The following is a 20,197-nucleotide window of genomic DNA, read 5'->3' as shown; positions in this document are numbered from 1 at the left end:
TCCATGGTGTGGCATTTACCATGGTTACAGTACAGGCACAGTGCTGTGTGGGATGGGGAGGGGGACACGCAGACAGAGGGAAGCCGCCATGGTGTGGCATTTACCATGGTTACAGTACAGGCACAGTGCTGTGTGGTGTGGGGAGGGGGACACACAGACAGAGGGAAGAGCCATGGTGTGGCATTTACCATGGTTACAGTACAGGCACAGTGCTGTGTGTGGGGCGGAGGGGAGAGGGACACGCAGACAGAGGGAAGCAGCCATGGTGTGGCATTTACCATGGTTACAGTACAGGCACAGTGCTGTGTGGGGGGGAGGGGGACACGCAGACAGAGGGAAGCAGCCATGGTGTGGCATTTACCATGGTTACAGTACAGGCACAGTGCTGTGTGGGGTGGGGAGGGGGACACACAGACAGAGGGAAGAGCCATGGTGTGGCATTTACCATGGTTACACTACAGGCACAGTGCTGTGTGGGGTGGGGAGGGGGACACGCAGACAGAGGGATGCAGCCATGGTGTGGCATTTACCATGGTTACAGTACAGGCACAGTGCTGTGTGGGGTGGGTAGGGGACACACAGACAGAGGGAAGCAGCCATGGTGTGGCATTTACCATGGTTACAGTACAGGCACAGTGCTGTGTGTGGTGGGTAGGGGACACACAGACAGAGGGAAGCAGCCATGGTGTGGCATTTACCGTGGTTACAGTACAGGCACAGTGCTGTGTGGGGTGGGTAGGGGACACACAGACAGAGGGAAGCAGCCATGGTGTGGCATTTACCATGGTTACAGTACAGGCACAGTGCTGTGTGGGGTGGGTAGGGGACACACAGACAGGGGGAAGCAGCCATGGTGTGGCATTTACCATGGTTACAGTACAGGCACAGTGCTGTGTGGTGCAGAGAGGAGGGGGACACACAGACAGAGGGAAGCAGCCATGGTGTGGCATTTACCATGGTTACAGTACAAGCACAGTGCTGTGTGGGGTGGGGAGGGGACACGCAGACAGAGGGAAGCAGCCATGGTGTGGCATTTACCATGGTTACAGTACAGGCACAGTGCTGTGTGGGGTGGGGAGGGGGACACACAGACAGTGGGAAGCAGCCATGGTGTGGCATTTACCATGGTTACAGTACAGGCACAGTGCTGTGTGGGGTGGGGCGGGGGACACGCAGACAGAGGGAAGCAGCCATGGTGTGGCATTTACCATGGTTATAGTACAGGCACAGTGCTGTGTAGGGTGGGTAGGGGACACGCAGACAGAGGGAAGCAGCCATGGTGTGGCATTTACCATGGTTATAGTACAGGCACAGTGCTGTGTGGGGTGGGGCGGGGGACATGCAGACAGAGGGAAGCAGCCATGGTGTGGCATTTACCATGGTTACAGTACAGGCACAGTGCTGTGTGGGGTGGGGCGGGGGACATGCAGACAGAGGGAAGCAGCCATGGTGTGGCATTTACCATGGTTACAGTACAGGCACAGCGCTGTGTGGGGCGGGGACGGGGACACACAGACAGAGGGAAGCAGCCATGGTGTGGCATTTACCATGGTTACAGTACAGGCACAGTGCTGTGTGGTGCAGAGAGGAGGGGGACACACAGACAGAGGGAAGCAGCCATGGTGTGGCATTTACCATGGTTACATACAGGCACAGTGCTGTGTGGTGTGGGGAGAGGGACACGCAGACAGAGGGAAGCAGCCATGGTGTGGCATTTACCATGGTTATAGTACAGGCACAGTGCTGTGTGGGGTGGGTAGGGGACACGCAGACAGAGGGAAGCAGCCATGGTGTGGCATTTACCATGGTTACAGTACAGGCACAGTGCTGTGTGGGGCGGAGGGGCGGGGGACACGCAGACAGAGGGAAGCAGCCATGGTGTGGCATTTACCATGGTTACAGACAGGCACAGCGCTGTGTGGGGCGGGGAGGGGGACACGCAGACAGAGGGAAGCAGCCATGGTGTGGCATTTTCCATGGTTACAGTACAGGCACAGTACTGTGTGGTGCAGAGGGGAGGGGGACACACAGACAGAGGGAAGCAGCCATGGTGTGGCATTTACCATGGTTACAGTACAGGCACAGTACTGTGTGGTGCGGAGGGGCGGGGGACACGCAGACAGAGGGAAGCAGCCATGGTGTGGCATTTACCATGGTTACAGTACAGGCACAGTGCTGTGTGGGGTGGGTAGGGGACACACAGACAGAGGGAAGCAGCCATGGTGTGGCATTTACCATGGTTACAGACAGGCACAGCGCTGTGTGGTGCGGGGAGGGGGACACACAGACAGAGGGAAGGAGCCATGGTGTGGCATTTACCATGGTTACAGACAGGCACAGCGCTGTGTGGGGCGGGGAGGGGGACACACAGACAGAGGGAAGCAGCCATGGTGTGGCATTTACCGTGGTTACAGACAGGCACAGCGCTGTGTGGTGCGGAGGGGCGGGGGACACGCAGACAGAGGGAAGCAGCCATGGTGTGGCATTTACCATGGTTACAGTACAGGCACAGTGCTCATTACACAAGTCAGAAAAAGTTTCCTGGGTGACAGGACATGTGGATTATCTCTTGAGTAGTAAGTAGAAACTCAGTGAAGAGTGAGATTGACAAGGACATTTCCAACTTTGGGTGTCAGTGGAAGAGGGCATGGCATAGGCAGCAGAGGGTGAGAGTGTCACATGGCTGGAGGGCAGGGTGGACAAAAGGGGAGGGTGGGAAGAAACGTTGGAGAGAGAGAAATACTTTAGGATAGTGAGATCCTGGGCTCCTGTTACCTGAAGCGTTGGCCATCAGATGCATTTAATTTGTAAATGAAGCAGAAGATTTGGAGCAGGTCCCACTTACCCATATGCATCTTTGTTTTCTTTTTTATTTTTTTAAAATTTATTTCAGAATATTATGGGAGCACAAATGGTTCGGTTACATGGATTGCTTTTGTACTGCTTGAGTCAAAGTTGTAAAGGTGCCCATCACTCAGATAATGTATACTGTACCCATTAGGTATAATTTCACCCATCCCCTCCTCCCGCCTCTCCCACCTGCATGATTTCCGTTGAGTTTTACTTCCATCTGTGCACATGAGTGATGATCTGTTAGTTCCACTTTAATAGGGAGCACATGTGGGATTTGTTTTTCCATTCTTGTGATACTTCATTTAGGAGGATGATGTCCAGTTCTATTCAGATTGTTGCAAAAGGTGTTAACTTTTTTATGGCTGAGTAGCATTCCGTGGTGTACACTGTTATTTTGTCAATCCACTCATGAATTGATGGGCACTTGGGCTGATTCCACATCTTTGCAATTATGAATTGTGCTGGAGTAAACATTTGAGTGCAGGTGTCTTTTTGATTTACCCAAAGGAAAAAGTCATTTACCACATCCATCTTGATCTTAGTTACAAACCTGTCCAAGTACATCGAGGGATCCAGGCCCTTTAGACATGGGCTCTACTGATTCCACGGGATTTAGACTCTTTTACACCTCAACTAAGGTCACAAACTCTCAAAGCCATATGGGCACCACAAACGAGTGTGTCAGGCTGCAGGAGGATGGCAAAATGGAAGGTTCATGCCCATATAACAAGAGAACAATTCCAAGTAAGTAATAGCAAGGCCACAAGAACTTGTCAAGTGAGGCATGTCCGTGGGCCCTGTTTATCACTGCCATCCCATTTACAGTCTTGAGAACATAACTTAAAAGGTTGAGCTCACTGATAAAGCCTGCCATCTCTCTTCCAAAATCAGCAAATAAAGAACATTTCAACCAAATGGGAACAAACAACTAACCCAAATTTGAATAGCTCAATGAAGTCCCTAATTCTTTCAGAGCAAGTGGGGGAAGTGGACACTGGGCATCTCTGATGGGTTTCACATCGGTGCCAGGACGGTGTGGGTAAGGTCCAGCAGATACACGTGTCGGGCACTGGGGTGCCCAACGCCCAGGCCTCTCTGGAGGCGCCCAGCCCTCACTGGGTTCTGGGCTCTTGCTAATCTGGACCAGGAGAGAAAGTGGGGCAAAGAGAGAGAGAGAAATAAGAATAAGCATTCACAGCTGCACCAGGGCTGACTGAAAGGCTAGACGGTTAAGTGGAGAAAGCAGAACTCTCCTTAAGGCTGCCCCGAAAATCGCTCTGTGATAATTTGCCTGCGGGTCCAGCCGGGTGAGCCTGTTCTCTGACCACCGAGTCCTAATTGAACCGCCGTCCCCGTTCCTGCGTCGGAAGCAGTACGCGCTAGGAAAATCAATCCGTTTGTAGGGGGAGAAACCAGACTGGTTTCCTGCTACTGCTCATATTTTCACTAAAACACCATTTTACTGGAATGACATTGAAAAAAACAGCACATTTTATTCAAAACAAAGCAATATTGGTATTGACAGAGCTGCAGTGATAACGAGGACGATCAATTTCCCTCCTCCATTATGGGGTATTGAGCAGTTTTGGAGTGACTGTGGCGTCGTTAGACAAGGTCAGCATTTCTCCCTTTTGTAAACTTTTCTTTTTTCATTTCTTTTATTTTTTCATATTTAGATTTTATTGATGCTGTGATGCAAAAAACAAAAAAGGAATAAGAAAAAAATAGGAAAAAAGAAACAACCCCAAACCAAAACCCCAAAAGTCCCCAAAGCAATAAGTGAAGTGCTGGTAATAAAAACTGGAGTTTGTAGACATTTCTTTTTTATTCTTATTAATAATACATTGTGATGTTATTTTTACATCTTGGTTCCTACAGACTGCATTTCAACTCTCCCCCTAAACTGAAGGAGTACAGTTACCAAATAAAATAATCCCAATTCTGAGAGGGGATGTTCAAGGCAAGAGGTGGACGTTCCTTTTCTGTTTGGAGGGAAGGGAGGCAGAGGTGTGGGCTCGGGCGGACGAGGGAAGGAACAGTCAAAGCATCAGAAGAAAGGAGAAAGGTCTGAAGGAGGAGCCAAGGAATTGGGGTGGATTCCCACATGGAAGAGTGAAATTGATGGGTTTGGAATAGTTTAGTGCAAATTCGTTTTGGCATTTCCACTTTCGGTTTCTGGTCCCTGTTGGGCTACACAGCACAGGCTGGCCATGCAGGTACCACATCTGCAGGGAGAGGGGCCATCTGCCCTGAGTGAGGCCCCTCCTCCACGTTAGTGACACCACGTGCTCAGCCCAGCGGCAATGCCGGCAGAATGGTGACGACTCGGAATGGGAAAATCCTGCCTGGGAGGGATGAGCCCCTGGAAAGCTAGCCTAAGTAGCTATATCCCGCCCCGCTTTAATCAGAAGGGCTACTGATGGCATCTTAGAGACGGGGCCTCCCTGAGTGACAGCAGTCTGAGCAGAGCTAGGAGAGCCATGTGTCTGGAAGGCAGGTGGGGGATGCAGGCGTGGGCTGTGTGACCCATGCAATTTTTTGAAAACATCTAGAAACTGATGATAAGCAGTGTAAATATGTTTCCCCGTGCATTTTAATCTGTGAAACATATGTGCTGCGAACTGTGTGAGCAGCTGTGCAAGAGCCCTGTCTTATTTATCTCTGCCTCTTAGTGACAGAAACCATCTCTGGGCAGGGAGCCCCTCCAGTGACTGCCGTGTAGAGAGGAGGTGGTGGAGCGAGGGCACACTGAGCATGCGGTTCAGGGTCAAAGGCAGGTTCTGCCCTTGCCTTCTGGCCCCTGCTCTGGGCTCAGCTTCCTCATCTGTAAAGTGGGCATGGGGTAATAGTACCTCCTCATAGGCTTCTGACAGGGACTGCACAATCCTTAAATGCCAAAATGCCTAGAGAAGTGTCTGGCCCATTCCAAACACCCAGGAAATAGTCTCATCCCAGGGCCAGTGAATGCCTGGCGCAAAGTCCCTTCTCACTGCACAAGCTCCGTGAAGTGTCGAGGGGCTGCAGGTCCCCCGTCACCACCCAGACGCTGTAAATGTTCTGCTAGAGCGCGTCCCACCTGCCTGCTGTCTCACCTTTAGTCCATGAATCCCTGGAGAGCAGGGACAGTGTCTTAGTCGTTGTTGATTACCTGGAGCTTTACACAGAAGCTGATGTTGCGGAGCCGCTTAATTCTTGCTTGAGGAAGGAGAGGAGGAAAGGAAGCAGGAAGGACTCCAGGAACGCTTTCCCAAGCGAGTGTGAGGAACAGCGTCCGCGACTCGAAGAGACCAGGCTCCAGTCCTCCTTAGACAGAGCGTGCTCACACAGTACTCTTAAGGTTCCTCCTGGCGTGACTTCGGTGGGCTAGACATCCTCTGTGTTGTCATACATACCTCTCTTTTCTTGGAACCATAAACTAGGGCAAAGGCATAGAATGCGAAAAGGTTGCTGGCACCTCAGGTTGGGTTCCCTGGAAGTGGAGCCCCAGACAGGGATGGAGGTGTGTGGGACTCGTCCAGGGAGAGACGCAGGAGAAGGGGAGCAGGGCAAGGGGAAGGAGCTGGCAAGGAGTGCCGCCAGCTGAAGTCCAGCTTTAGACCCGGCCCACAAGCGCTCCGAAGCATGAATTGCACAGTCTGAAGGGTGCTGACCTCATTGGTCTCGGACTGGTGTATGCATGTGATGCGTGTGGGCACATATGCACGTGCATGTGTGTGTATATGTGTGCAAGCATGTGTGAGCACACATGTATGTGTGTGGGGGTGTGTGTGTGCACAGATGTGTGTATGTAGGGGTCCATAGCGCTCAGGCAGGGCAGTCCTCCAGAGCAGAGTGGTGGGAGCACTGTCACCTGCAGAAGGGGGTCTGTGCGGGCATTAGTAGCATCCGTGATAGCAAGGAAAATCCCATTAAGATCCAACCTGTGTCCCTCTCACTTAAGATGACATCTTATCCAACAATAAAAAAATGTGGACAGTCCTAAGAGTTTTTGTAAAGGAATCCTGATCCCATCCAAACCATTTATGCATCTGTGGAGGGCTGAGAATTCCAAGGGCTTTTCTTTTTACAAAGAAAGGATGATTGCGAAAACAATGTGTGGATTTGGCTCTGATGCTCACTGAGCCCACTCTGTGCCGTCTGTTCCAAGTGCTTCAAAGGACATAAAGAGAACGAAGTAGCTGGAACCCTAATTGAGGGTAAGATGAGAGCATAGCTGTCCCTGTGACAGAAGGTGCGTATGACCCAGGACAGACAAAGGATGATGGCAGGGTAGGTGGGGGAGGTGACCCCTGGGGCTGAGAGTGGCTTCAGCAAGGGCTTCTCCCCAGAGCTGTGACTTTCGCTGCCTGCCAACCTTGGGAATGGTCTCAGATGCGCATCGCGTGAGCTCTGCAGCCGCCCTGGCCGGCGTGCGTGTGGGTGGTTCTTCTTCAGGCTCATGCTTCCAGGCGGAGGCCGCCTTTTACACTGGGGCGCAGACTCCAATGCGGGCACTGTTACGGGAGTGGTGCCAGCTGGGGGGTTGTGCCCCAGAGGGCACAGCTGCCATGCAGTACCAACTGCTCCTCTCTGTGGAGCTGCAAGCCTGCAGGACCAGGTCTTCCCATTTTTTGAGGGGGGCCACAAGTCTGGATTTTTATATGAAATCTTCAGACTTTTCAATGTTAGCAATTAATTTATAAACTGCTTGAACATAGTGTGGGTCAAACACAGCCTGTCTAAAGGGCAGACCCAGCCTCAGGCCTGCTGATGGGCAGCCTCCATTTTTAGCATCTAGTGCGTTAGCAACTGACCCCCGCGGCTAAGTCCTCCCCGAGGCGGGCCTCCCCTGCTGCCCATGCAGGTGAGGTGGGCGGTGTAGGAACACCTGAGACCGATGGTGCAGTGGCACAGGCCTCGGTGGTGAGGCTCCTTGCCCACGACCAATCCCAGCCTAGCTGGGAGCCCATCACTGTCGTCTGCAGGATGCTGTGTTCTTGAGGGCTTACGGCTTGCTTTGGTCCCCTCTCAGCTTTCTGAGGAGATCCAGTGCTCCCTGGCCAGTCACATCCAGTCCCTGGTAAAATCGGAGAAGAGCCGCCAGGTCGTGTGTGAGGCCGGCATGCTCAGGACCCTTGTGACCTCCTGCCACAGGGCCCTGTCCACCCGCAGCAGCCCCCTGCACTCACGCCTCATCAGGATTTGTGAAAAACTCGCTTCCCAGGCCATTGAACCGGACGTGTTAAGGTACCAAGCTGCGTCTTAAACGCTGCCAAGCCTGGCAAGTGTGCCCTTGTGGGGCGAGGAGTGCACCATGGGCAGTAAAGGGGCCTCCAGGACAAGTGTCCTGATGTCCCCTGCCTATCCCTCTGCAGGGCATGGCCCTGTCCTGGCATTCAAGGCTGGAAGTGCATGGGCCAGCCTTGGGTCTGTACCAGGCAGTGTGCGGGTGCCCACGAAGCAGACACGGCCCCTCCACGGCACGTGGTGGGTGGGGGCTTCGAGGAAGCAAAGGCTGAGTTGCTCCTGAGGCCTGCGCAGTTCACCACACAGGGAGAGGCGGAGTCGGGCGAGCATGGCTCTGCAGGGAGGGTGGGGCTGGCGGGCCTGGAGAGGTTGTCCGAGGGCAGCTGGCCAGGGTGGCAGCTGCAGGGACTCCTGGCACCGGGGACAGGGCAGTGCACCACTGGATCCTGCAGGAGCTTTCCTGCTGGCGGCCCCTTCATGAAGCCGCATTCCCGGAGAGCTGCAGCAGGGAGGGAAGGTGCATGGAGAGCAGGCGCAGGGGGCAACAAGGCAGGAGGGAAGGCTGCAGGAGGGAGGGCAAGAGTCTCCCTGCCGCTGGGCGCAGTGCTGAGGGCCATGCACTGCAGGGCCCCCCTGCTGCTTACACACAGGAGCAAGTGCAGCGGGCACAAGACAGCCCCTGCAGCCAGTGGGCGCGGGACCCAGGGTCAGGCATGGGGGCTGCCAGAGGAGGCCACCATGCTTATAGCACTGAGTGGAAATTTGTTAGAAGTGTATAAACAATGTAGGACCAAGTTATTGTTTGACAAATTCCTTTGCATCACAAGGTCCAGCTTGAGGCTCCTAAACTCGCCAGCTCTCTGGTCTGGGTGGCAGGACAGGGACACCCTGTCTCTGCAGCTTTTGGAAAGGGCATTCCTGGCAGACGTTGAAGGAGGGGGGGTTTGCACACACTGGGCAGCTGGAAAAGGGGTCAGGAGGAAACTGGAGAAAACTTTTGCTTGTGAACATTCATTTTGTCTTCTTGGATGTCATATTCAGGCAGTTTCTACGTCTTGGAATTCCCCCACCTCTGTCGGCTGCAAACAAGACCCTCAATTCATCTCATGTGCACGGAGGCACCCCCGGGCGTGCAGGTGAGGGCAGGAAGGAGCAGGCTGATGGGAGTGAAAGAGAATATATGCATTCCTGGGGAGGAATCTGCCACAGCGGTGGGGAAGCAGACAGATTTATACATGGTTTAGCTGCTCAACGGAGCGAGTGAGAAAAATCGCAGGAATTGGTGGTCCCTGGAGAAAGGCCAGATATGGAAGAAGGGTTTCCCACCCCTCCCCCAGTAGGGTAGGTGACCCCCTTGGGCCCCAGGTCCTGGAACGGTGGCAGAGCAGTACCTGGCGCCGCACTGGACAGAGGTGTGCAGTGGAGGCTTCTGCTCAGATGCCAGCTCAGGGTGGGGCGGGGTGTCTGGAGGCCAAGAGGCAGGTAGGTGATACTCTGGGCCAGGCCTGGCACCTGGGGGAAGCTGGCACAGGGGACCAGCTTGAAAAGAAAAGAAAGCCGTGGACACCTCGATGTAAAACCACACAGGACGCTGAGGTAAGAAGGCCGGGAAGCAGGGGTGGAGAGGTGGGAGCGGAGGGCTCTCGAGGAGAAAGCCTGCGTGGTCGGCGGCGGGGACAGAGCCCCAGGCAGAGACAGCGCAGAGAGCGCTGTGTTAAAAGGGGGGTGTTCTGGAATGGAAGGGAGAAGTTTCTAGGTGAACAGGTTGACACCACAGCTCCTTGCTATCAGAATCCGCGAGGGCTTAGGCAAGGGGGTAGGGCCGCCATCTCTGGTGTTTAGGGAGTGCCCAGTGACTCCGCGGAGCCCTCGCGGGGGCTGTGGCAGGGCCGTTGGGGCTATTGTGGGAAAAGGCGCGGAAAGGCTTTGAGCAAGGCCCCAGCTCCTCTCCTGTTTGCTGCCTTAGGGTCACAGACTGCACCGCCGGGCACAGCTGAGGGACGCGGAGCAGCGCCCCTGGACGCCAGCCCGCGCTGGACAGGAGCCGGACAGGCCCTGCCGTCCTTGGGGGCATCCCAGGATTCAACCACTGCCCTTCAGACGGCACTGAGCCTCATCTCCATGACCTCCCCGCGCAACCTGCAGCCTCAGAGGGCGGCCCTGGCTCCGTCGTTTGTGGAATTTGACATGACTGTGGAAGGTTATGGGTACAGCAGGCTTTCATATATCTGAAATACTCCTTGTTAATTTCCCCGTGCGTCCCCAGCCGTGGAGGGCCATGACCTTCTTGCCCACACTGTGGCTGTGTTCTGGAACGCCCCCTGCCTGTCCCACCTGAGTGTGATTCCTCCCCCTGGGGCATCCTGCCAGCACCAGCTGCTTTCTGTTCCTGGGGCCTCTTGGTCTAGGTTGGGGTGCGGCCCTGTGGCAGGACAGAGCAGAGGGATGCCGCGGCCCGCACTGGCTGTGCTGGTGTGACAGGACGGCTTGCAGGCCAGTGACCCCAGACATTTTCCTGTTTTCAGCTGTTTGTTTATTCCGACCCTGTCTACGATTATGGGGACCAGCACCGAGTACTCCATCTCTGGAGGCATCGGGACAGGTAGGTGTTTCCCAGGTGCTTTAGCCCCCCTCCCGCCCCAAGAGTCAGTCCTCAGGTGGCCTCGATTGCAGATTTCCACTTGGTGTCCCAAGAAAGCGCTGGAGTTCCCTTTGGCCCTGAGTATCTGTAGGTGAGTTGTCCTTCAGCTGTTGAGGTTGCCCCTGCCTCTCTCAGAGCAAGGTGTGTTGTTCATCGTGCCTCCAAGGACCCGGCCGCAGCTGGGGCTCAGTTGGCACTGATGGACTGAGCCTGGGTTGGATTCGTTTGGTTGGTAACTGGTGTGGCCTGATATGGACACGTCGCCTGCCTTATAGAAATGCCTTATTCCTCTAGAGGGGAAAATGAATTGTGCTGACAGCCATCAAGAAGGGACCAGTCCTTAGCAGGTGGCTCTCATGGGGCCACTTTGGGTCATTGGCATGCCTTGCACAGCACTGTGCTCAGCTAAAAACCCGCTGGGCAGGACAGTGCAAGCACCCAGTCGGGACAACTGGGCCTGGGTTTCTGCGGGAGGGTGGCGTGAGCAGCCACTGCCTTCATGGCTGCCAGCGTGGGGCAAACCTTCCCATGTGCCTGTGGCGCCAAGCCTGTGGACACAGCACTGGTTCTGTGAAAACAATGGCCCCGTCTGTATCGCTGCGCTGTTATGGGATGGGAGGGCGTGGCTTGCCCCTGGAGTGGAGCCCTGCCCCACTCGGGGGTCAGCCGAGCGTGGCCGACGCCCTCTGCTCATGGCTCACACTGCCTGGCGCTAGATCCGCTGATCAGGCCAAGTGGTGACGGATCTCAGGAATGCTGGCACTCTCTGTGCTCCCTTGACAGAGCCGTGCAGAATAGTAGAGAGGAGACGAGGAGACGAGGCTGAAGGGACATGTAGGTGCCACAGCTGAGCTGGGTTGGAGCCGCAGGGATCGAAACGTGCTTCCTGGCAGGGGCAGCCTGACGGGTGCTGTGTCCCTGCCCCAGGCTCCGCCAGACCGTTCCCTCCACCCGGGGGCCTCACCTTCTCCTGCTGGTTCCTGGTCAGCAGGCACGGAGCCGCCTCCGAAGGCCACCCGCTGCGCTTCCTGACCCTGGTGCGCCACTTGTCCAGGACGAAGGTGCCCTACGTCTGCTTCTCTGTCAGCCTCTGCCCAGACGACCTCTCCTTGGTTGTGTCTACAGAAGAGAAAGAGTTTCAGCCCCTGGGTAAGGTGCTGGGATCCCAGGCTGCTTCCGCCCACTCTGGTGAGAGGGGCTGAGTTGGAAGCTCCTGACACAGGCATGATGAGAAGCCTGGTGACCTCCTATTTCTCCTCATCTTTTGAAATTGCTCCCTGGAGCTGCATACCTGGTGGAAGTCTAAAATATTTGCTATGTGCCACTGTGGCCTGGGCCCTGGGGTTATAACTGTCAGCAGACAAGAACCCAGCCCTTGGCATGGCTTCAGAGGTTGTGCCCAGTGACTTTCCAGATACTCCTCCCTGGTAGAATGGTCACGACGGGACTTGGGGCTGTGCCCCACTGGGCACAGGTTGCCTTGTCTCCTGAGCGATGTTTGTGGAGATACACACCGCCCAGCTGGAGCCGATGCGGCCTCAGGCGTGTCCACATCTGCTCAACTCGACGATGCCGGCCCGTGCTTGGCGTGGCAGGCTGCCGTGCCCCCCGGGCGGGCCTCCTTCAGCAGTGCTGACGCCCGTCCTGGCTCTGCCTGAGGGAGCAGCCTCGTTCTCCAAGCTCACCTGTCTGAGTTGGCCAAGCCCAGTGTATCCCAGCCCCCTGTTCCTCTTTTGGGTCCTGAGAGTCTCACCATTTCATAGGAAAGCACCTGGGAGGCATGAAGGCAGGTTGGCACCCTTGGCACATAACATGACTGCGTATGGCCCCCGCCTCCAAGACTTGGCCTACAAAGGGCGTCACTGTGGTTGCAGTCTCTAGTGTGGGACAGACCCTGGAGCCTGGCTCCTGGCTTTGAATCCCAGCTGCAGGACCCTGGGCACGTTGCCCAGCCTCTCTGTGCTGAGGATGATACAGTGGGAATAATGGTAGCACCTGCTTCACAGAGTTGTCATGAAAATTAAATGAGTTGCTACTTGTGACAGTGCTTACAAGAGTGTCTGACACAAAGTGAGAACTCAAGGAATGACAGCCACTGCTGTTGTCACTGTTTACGAGAGGAGGGCTGGCCGCGGCCCCACAGGTGCACAGCTCACACTGGCTGACGTGCCCCCCCCCCCCGCCCCGGGCTCCTGGGTTGCTGCAGCACAACAGAGTGCTGAGATCCAGTGTTTGCGCTTTCTTGCAGATGTCATGGAACCTGAGGATGACTCTGAGCCCTCAGGAGGACGCCAGCTACTGGTCAGGTGTAGCCAGCTCCTGACTTGTGGCCAGTGGCATCACTTGGCTGTGGTTGTCACCAAGGAAATGAAGAGGCATTGTACCATTTCCACCTATCTGGATGGACAGGGTATTGGCTCAGCCAAGGTGAGAGGGTTCCTCCGAGTTACACTTGCCCCACAACCTGCATCCTGGCTACCACCTTGGAGTGGCCTTGGTTTTGTTTGTTTTGTTTTGTTTTTGCTGGTGGGGTTGGTATCAATTAAATTGCCCTGTTGTTTAAGATACTTGGCTGAGCTCAGGCTCACATGAAAAGAATATCTTTAAAAAAATGGGCTGAAGGGGCCAGGTGTGGTCACTCATGCCTGTAATCCTAGCACTCTGGGAGGTCAAGATGGGCGGATCATTTGAGCTCAGGAATTCAAGACCAGCCTGAGCAAGAGAGAGACCCCATCTCTACTAAAAAAAAAAAAAGAAAAGAAAAGAAAGAAATTAGCTGGTCAACTAAAAATACATAGAAAAAATTAGCTGGGCATGGTGGCACATGCCTGTAGTCCCAGCTACTCAGGAGGCTGAGGAAGAAGGATCTCTTGAGCCCAGGAGTTTGAGGTTGTTCTGAGCTAGGCTAACACCACGGCACTGTAGCCCAGGCAACAGAGTGAGACTCTGTCCCCCCGCCCCCAGAGAAAAAAACGGACTGAAGTTCACACAATCAGGGCAGAGTCAAGACATGGGGTCAAACCTGTAAAAGTACACATAAGAAGATAGAAAGCCCAAGAATGAACTAACCAAAACTTCTCACAGTTTAAGGGACACATTCCCCAGGGAGACCTGGGTAGGGCCTAAGGTCCAGCTTTTCCAAGAAGCTCCCAGATGATGCCAGTGCAGCTGGTCTGCACGCCACACTTAGGAGCTAGGCACTAGAGTTTGCAAAGACGCCAACACATGTCACCAGATTTAGAGTGGCAACAACGAAGACGGTAACCGAATGTGAATGCAGCTGGAGGAAACTCCGCATTGCTGTTATTTAGGGACAGCTGAGGTGCAAGGCAGTGGCAACTAGGAGAAAGGAGCTGGTGGGCATGGACCAGCAGCCACGGTCAGGGGCCCAAGGCAGCCAGAGAACGGAGGGCCCGGAAGACCACTTAGGGCAGGTACAGCTGGACTTTCACCGGGTTCCAGAGAGAGTATCTCAACCTGGGCTGCATTTTAGAGTCACCTGTAAAGGTTCTTGAAAGTTCTCTTGCACATGCTGCACCCAGGTCAGTTATATCAGCATCTCTGTGGGCTGGGTAATTTGGTAATTCAGTAATATTTTTGAAATTTCCCAGGTGATTCTGACATGCAGTTAGGCTGTCAGTGTGGGCACTATTGACATTTGGGGCTGGACAATTCCTTGTCCTGGTGGCCTGTTCTATGCATATCAGGATGTTTAGCAGTATCCTGGCCCCCTTAGATGCCATAGCATCCCTCTCGCCCAGTTGTAACCACTGAAAATGTCTTCAGGCATTGCCATATGTCCCCTGGGAAGCAAAATTGTCCCAGGCTGAGAATCATTAATCAAAATTGTATAGAACACCCAAAGATGAATTTGACACTATTTTCTGGTAAAATTCTCTTATCATAAAAAGGTAGTGGTAACCAGAAAGATTTTGGTAGGTGCATAAGAAATTCAGGTCCTCCAAAACATATAGTTATTCTTTTCTCCAATCATTAGCAATGCCTGTCCTTCCTCTCTCACTCGCTCCTTCCCTCTTTCCTTCTCTCCCTTCCTTTCTTCCTTTCCTCATTAAATATTTATTAAACGCCACTGTGTGTTGGGTTATATTTTGCTTGCTAGGAATTGTCTATGGTCACCAATCAAAGATCTTCAGGAACATGAATATATTATATAACAAAAGTTAGATTTCTTAAGCTTTCTGTAGCAAAAGAGATCTTACTCTATGGGGTCATAGGCATTAAGAGTGACTTATTATAGAATTCAAGCTTATTTATGATGATTTTGGGGAGAGTTCAAAGACATGGTAGTCTATCTGTTCTGAATGGGTACTGTCAGAAATAGAGACAATTTGGCGGCTACGTATCTTAATAATCTTTATCCAGGAGGCAGAGGCACAAGCAGGGCTGGACTTGCCATGGGAAAAGAAACAGTAGACCCTCGTGCTGCCCAGGGTGAGATGTATGCTCACTTTTGTGGTTACAGTGTCTTTGGTTTTATCTATTCAGGCATGATTACCAGTGGGCTTGTTTTTGTCTTCTTTCACAGAATATGTTGAAGTTCTGTGAAATACTTCATGTCCCTTGAGGTATGAGGCGTGTCCTATTGATGGTTGTATCTTCCTTGAACCTAGCACAAGGGCTGACACACAGTGGACATGCAATAAACACTTGGTGAATTGACCTGAATTTTTAGGCACAAGAAGGAACATGGGAAGGCTGATAGTGTGGTTGGGTGAATTGGATGAACAGCCACCCTGTGTGGCCAGCTAAACCCAGGGCTGTCAGCAGGGAGTTTAGGAGTGGTGTGATGCTATGAGGAACGGCCAAGGTGACAGAGTCCACTGTCTAAGATGATCTCAACAAGTTGGATCAGGACCAGCAAGTGAAATTTAACCAGGATAACATAAAGGACTAATGTTTTGATGCAAATATTTGTTATGCAAGAGTAAGACAGGAGAGCTTCAGCTTAGGTAGGAGATGACCCAGTTTAACAACTGTTCTCAAAATGAGGAGCCTTTGTTTTCATTGCCAAGGGAAGGGAAATTACATTTGGAAAGACAGGGAGTACTTTAATAGCCTAAATTGAGCAAAAGAAGCTGGGAACAATATTTTTTGAAACCTCAGATGTATGAGCCAACCTGTATTTCTTGGTGAACATACTGGGAACTGTAGAACAATATCACAATCAAGATATTGACATTGATACAATCTGCTGATTTATTCAGATTCTCAATACAATCTGCTGATTTATTCAGATTCTCAAGTTTTATATGTACAGCTGTGTGTGTGTGTATTTAGTTTATAGGATATGATCACGTGTAGGTTCATTTGCAGTCAAGGTACAAAAGGTTCCATAGCCACAGAGGTCTTTAGTGCTGCTCTTCCATAACCACAACCACCGTGCACCCATGCTTCCTCTCTCTCATCCCTGTCCCCAACCCAGGAAACAGTAATTTAAAATGCTGTAATTTCAATGCTGTTATAAGGTCATGCATTGCTTAGCAACAGGGATACATTCTGAGAAACATATCATTAGTCAGCTTCATCATTGTACAGACATCATAGAGTGCGTCTACACAAACCTAGATGCTATAGCCTACTACACACCTGGGCTAGAAGGTGTGGCCTGTTGCTCCTAGGCTACAAACCTGAACAGCATGGTTCTGTGCTGAACACTGTGTACAATTGCAACACAGTGATGAGTAGTGTGTATCTAAATGCATCTAAACATAGAAAAGGTACAGTAAAAACATGGTATTACAATCTTATAGGACCACCGTCATATATGTGGTCTGTTGTTCATCAAAATGGTACAATGTGGCACAGGATGGTATATGAAATTATACAGTATTTGACCTTTTAAGATTGGACTTTTTACTCACTTCTCTGAAAATTGATCCAAGTTGTTGCAAGTATTGATAGTTCATTCTGCTTTATCACTGAGTGGTATTTCATGGTGTAGATGTACTGCAGCATGTCTAACCATTCACCCATTTAATGGCATCTGAGATGTTTCTGGTTTTAGGCTATTATGAATAAAGCTGCTGAGAACATTTGTGTACAGGTTTTTGTTTGAATTTAAGTCTTCATTTTTCTGGGGTAAATTTCAAGAGTTCAATTGCTAGTTTCTGTGGTAATTGTATTATAGGTTTAGTGTTATAAGAAACTGCCAAACTATTTTCCAAAATGACTGTATCATTTGACACCACCGCCAGCAATGAATGGGCAGCACAGTTTCTCTGCATTTAGTGCTGTCCTGTTTTTTAGATTAGTAATTCTGATGGTTGTGTAGTGATATCTCACTGTGCTTTTAATTATATTCCTTAATGGCTAAGGAGGTTGAACATCTTCTCATTTGTACATCCTCAGTGGTGTCCATTCATGTCTTTTGCCTATTTTCTAATTGTATTGTTTTATTTTTAGCTGTTCAATTTTAACTTTTTTAAAAAAATATTCTATATAGTAGTCCTTTGTTGGATAGGTGATTTGCAAATAATTTTTCCTAGTCTGTAGCTTGTGTTTCCATCCTCTTCCATGGGCAGAAGTTCTTAGTTTTGATGAAGTATAATTCATCAATTTTTTCTTTTATGGCTCATGCCTTCAGTGTCAAATCTGAGAACTTTTTCTGTCTTGCCTTAGATTCTGAAGATTTTTTCCTATTTTTTTTTTCTAATTTTTTTTTGTTTTACATTTGAGTTTGCAATCAATTATGAATTCATTTTTGCTTAAGGTAGGAGGTTTAAGTCAAAGTTCATTTCTTCGCCTATGAATGTCCAGTTGCTCTAGCACCATTTGTTGAAGAGGCTAGTCTTCCTCTATTGAACTGCTTCTACATCTTTGTCAAAAATCATATTTATAAAGATTTATTTCTGGGTTCTATATTTTGTTCCATTAATCATGTGACTGTCCCTCTACCAATATCACACTGTTTTGATTATTGTAGCTATGTACTAAGCCTTATTATTAGGTAGAGTAGTTCTACTTAATTATTCTTTTTCAAAATTGTTTCAGCTATTCTAGGGCCTGTATCATCCCATATAAACTTCAGAATTATCGTGTCTATGTCTACAAAAAATCTTGCTGGGATTCTGATAGGAATTGTATTATACCTATAGATAAATTTGGGAAGAAAAAACATCTTTACTATATTGAGTCTTCCTATCCATGAACCTGGTATGTCTCTTCATTTATGTAGGTCTTCTTTGACTTTTTAAGTCATTGTTTTAGGATTTTCAGCAAACAAATCCTTTGCATGTTTTATTAAGTGTTTCTTTTTGTTCATAATTACAAATGGTATTGTTTATAATTTTAGTTGCTGTTTGTTCATTATTAGTCTATAGAAATGCAATTTATTTTTGCATATTGATCATGTATACTATGATCTTGCTGACTCACTTATTAGTTCTAGGAGATTTGTTTTGTAAAGATTCCTTGGAATTTTCTACATAGACATGTCATCTACAAATAAATAGTTTTATTTCTGTCTTTCCAACCTGTATCTCTGTAATTATTGTTTGTACGTCAAACCTTGTTAATGTGCCAACATGGGACATTTAGTTTCTTAGAATCACTGAAACAATGAAGATGGACATTTTTGTGTTTCTTAATATTTCTTATCAAATTTGCTTCCAAAGGCACAGTGTCAGTTTTTCACTCCGATCAGCAAATTGTTTTACTGCACACTTCTCAGATTCGAGAGTCCTCTTTTTAATTTTTAGATAAAACAAACTTTCACTTTGAGATGAGAATAAGGTACATTGTATTATAACACTGTGTATTTATTTGATTAATTCTGAGCTTAAGCACCACTCACTTCCCCACCCTTTTTATTGTCACAGATGCTGTACATTCAGGCCTTACCGGGACCTTTCCTTTCAATGGATCCGTCTTTATTTGTGGATGTTTATGGATATATTGCTACCCCTCAGGTTTGGAAACAAAAGTCATCATTAATCTGGCGTCTTGGCTCTACATACCTCTTTGAAGAAGCCATTTCAGTGGAAACTCTGGAAGTTATTAACAAACTTGGCCCAAGATACTGTGGTAACTTCCAAGCTGTGCATGCCCAAGGTATGGAGTGTTTTGATTTATAATGTTCTTGCTGATTTTAGTTTTTAAATGGACATCCAGTTATTTATAGCATATTTATAAAGAATAAGCTCAGCATAGGTCAGTAATTAGGGAAGACCTTTTTAATTGGATCATTATATATTTACAACCCAACTGAAAATGTCACAGAAAAGGAAATGACAATATCCTTTAGATTTCAACTCTAAAGCACCTGATGGAGGAGGGTGGGTGGGTAAATACCACCAACAAAGAAAGAGGAGAGAATGAGATAAGTAAGTTACATTCATTTTAATGAAGAAGCTTTCTAACTAAATTATACTGTTGTCTTTAATTATTAAACAGGCAGACAAAACATCCACATTTTTGTTATTGATTGCTGGTTGTTCAAGCAGGGAGCTCTGCTCTCTGCACTCCGTCAGGTCAGGGGTCAGCTCCCATCTGGGAAGAATGACAAATGGATGTGTGTGTGCCGGCCTAGCGCCTGCTGAAGGGCGCTGGGACAGCGACTGAGCGCTGTCGAGTGTGTCTGTCTCCAGGCCCATGTCTTCTTCAAACTTCATTTCCTATGACAAATGGCCATGGCCAGAGCAATGGGACAAGGTCACATCTAGAGCCAAAGACTCACCAGCTCTGTATGTGTGCCATGCTTCTCTAGTAGCATGTGGCTCTCGCTGACTTGGGGGCCAGAGTGCCAGGTCCACCTGGGGCGTTTGCCGGGGCTGAGAAGGCCCCTGAAAGTTGAGCCTTCCGCTGAGCCTGCCCCCTTCTTTACTAGTCAGCTTGCTTGTTCCTGAGCATTTTGGTTTTGGGCAACAAAGTCATATACTTGGTAGAGTTTTAAGCTCTGGAGATTTCATACCTAGAATGCCTCTATTTTATAGAAAGGTCAGTCTTGGGAAATTTCTCCACAGTTTTCTGTAAGGATCAGAGAAGCACAGGTGGGGAAAACATATGCCATGCAAACACACAACATGCAAGAACATGCAGCGTAGCAGTGCACGAACATCCTCTCATGACCACTTTGCTGTGCGGCGGAGACACGCAATCATCTGAGGGTTAATGTCCTCGTCTGTGAAGTGAGTGCAGGGATGATTAGGGGCGTGTTGTTATAGGAGAGGACCGGGACAGCGAGGCCGTGCCCCTTGTTGCAGAGGAAAGGGTTTCTTTTGGACTTCACGTAGCCAGCTCCTCCGTCACCACTGCAGCCGACATCAGGAGTGCTTACAATGAGGTGGACAGCCGCCTGATTGCCAAAGAGGTGCGTGTTCCGCCTTCCCTTGCTGCTCCCTGTTGGAACCTTGGTCTCATGGCTTGCTTCAGCGTCCAGTGCTTCAGGAAACACTAATTCGTGTTTGCACGTATGTAGATGGGTGTGCACATGTGTGCTTCCCACTTCACCTGTTAAAA

General features: G+C 50.1%; 1 protein-coding gene across 8 annotated transcripts in view; it reads left to right on the top strand.

Moving 5' to 3' along the window:
- Positions 1–20,197, top strand: part of LOC105860094 (WD repeat- and FYVE domain-containing protein 4) — a 305,642-nt gene that overhangs the window by 98,073 nt on the left and 187,372 nt on the right. For 7 of the 8 annotated variants that reach the window (XM_076010311.1, XM_012744548.3, XM_012744549.2 and 4 more), the window contains exons 14-21: positions 7,865–8,079; positions 9,121–9,215; positions 10,046–10,286; positions 10,605–10,681; positions 11,648–11,869; positions 12,969–13,147; positions 18,559–18,790; positions 19,903–20,048. In XM_076010311.1, the coding sequence (XP_075866426.1) occupies positions 7,865–8,079; positions 9,121–9,215; positions 10,046–10,286; positions 10,605–10,681; positions 11,648–11,869; positions 12,969–13,147; positions 18,559–18,790; positions 19,903–20,048 (1,407 nt within the window). Of the gene's footprint in view, positions 1–7,864; positions 8,080–9,120; positions 9,676–10,045; positions 10,287–10,604; positions 10,682–11,647; positions 11,870–12,968; positions 13,148–18,558; positions 18,791–19,902; positions 20,049–20,197 lie in introns of those variants that run through there. The other variant, XR_012922921.1, reaches the window with a different exon arrangement.

This window comes from Microcebus murinus, chromosome 14 (assembly GCF_040939455.1).
Source record: "Microcebus murinus isolate Inina chromosome 14, M.murinus_Inina_mat1.0, whole genome shotgun sequence".
Taxonomy (NCBI): Eukaryota; Metazoa; Chordata; class Mammalia; order Primates; family Cheirogaleidae; genus Microcebus; species Microcebus murinus.
The sequence above is the reverse complement of the archived record's forward strand: the minus strand, read 5'-3'. Positions and strand labels throughout refer to the sequence as shown.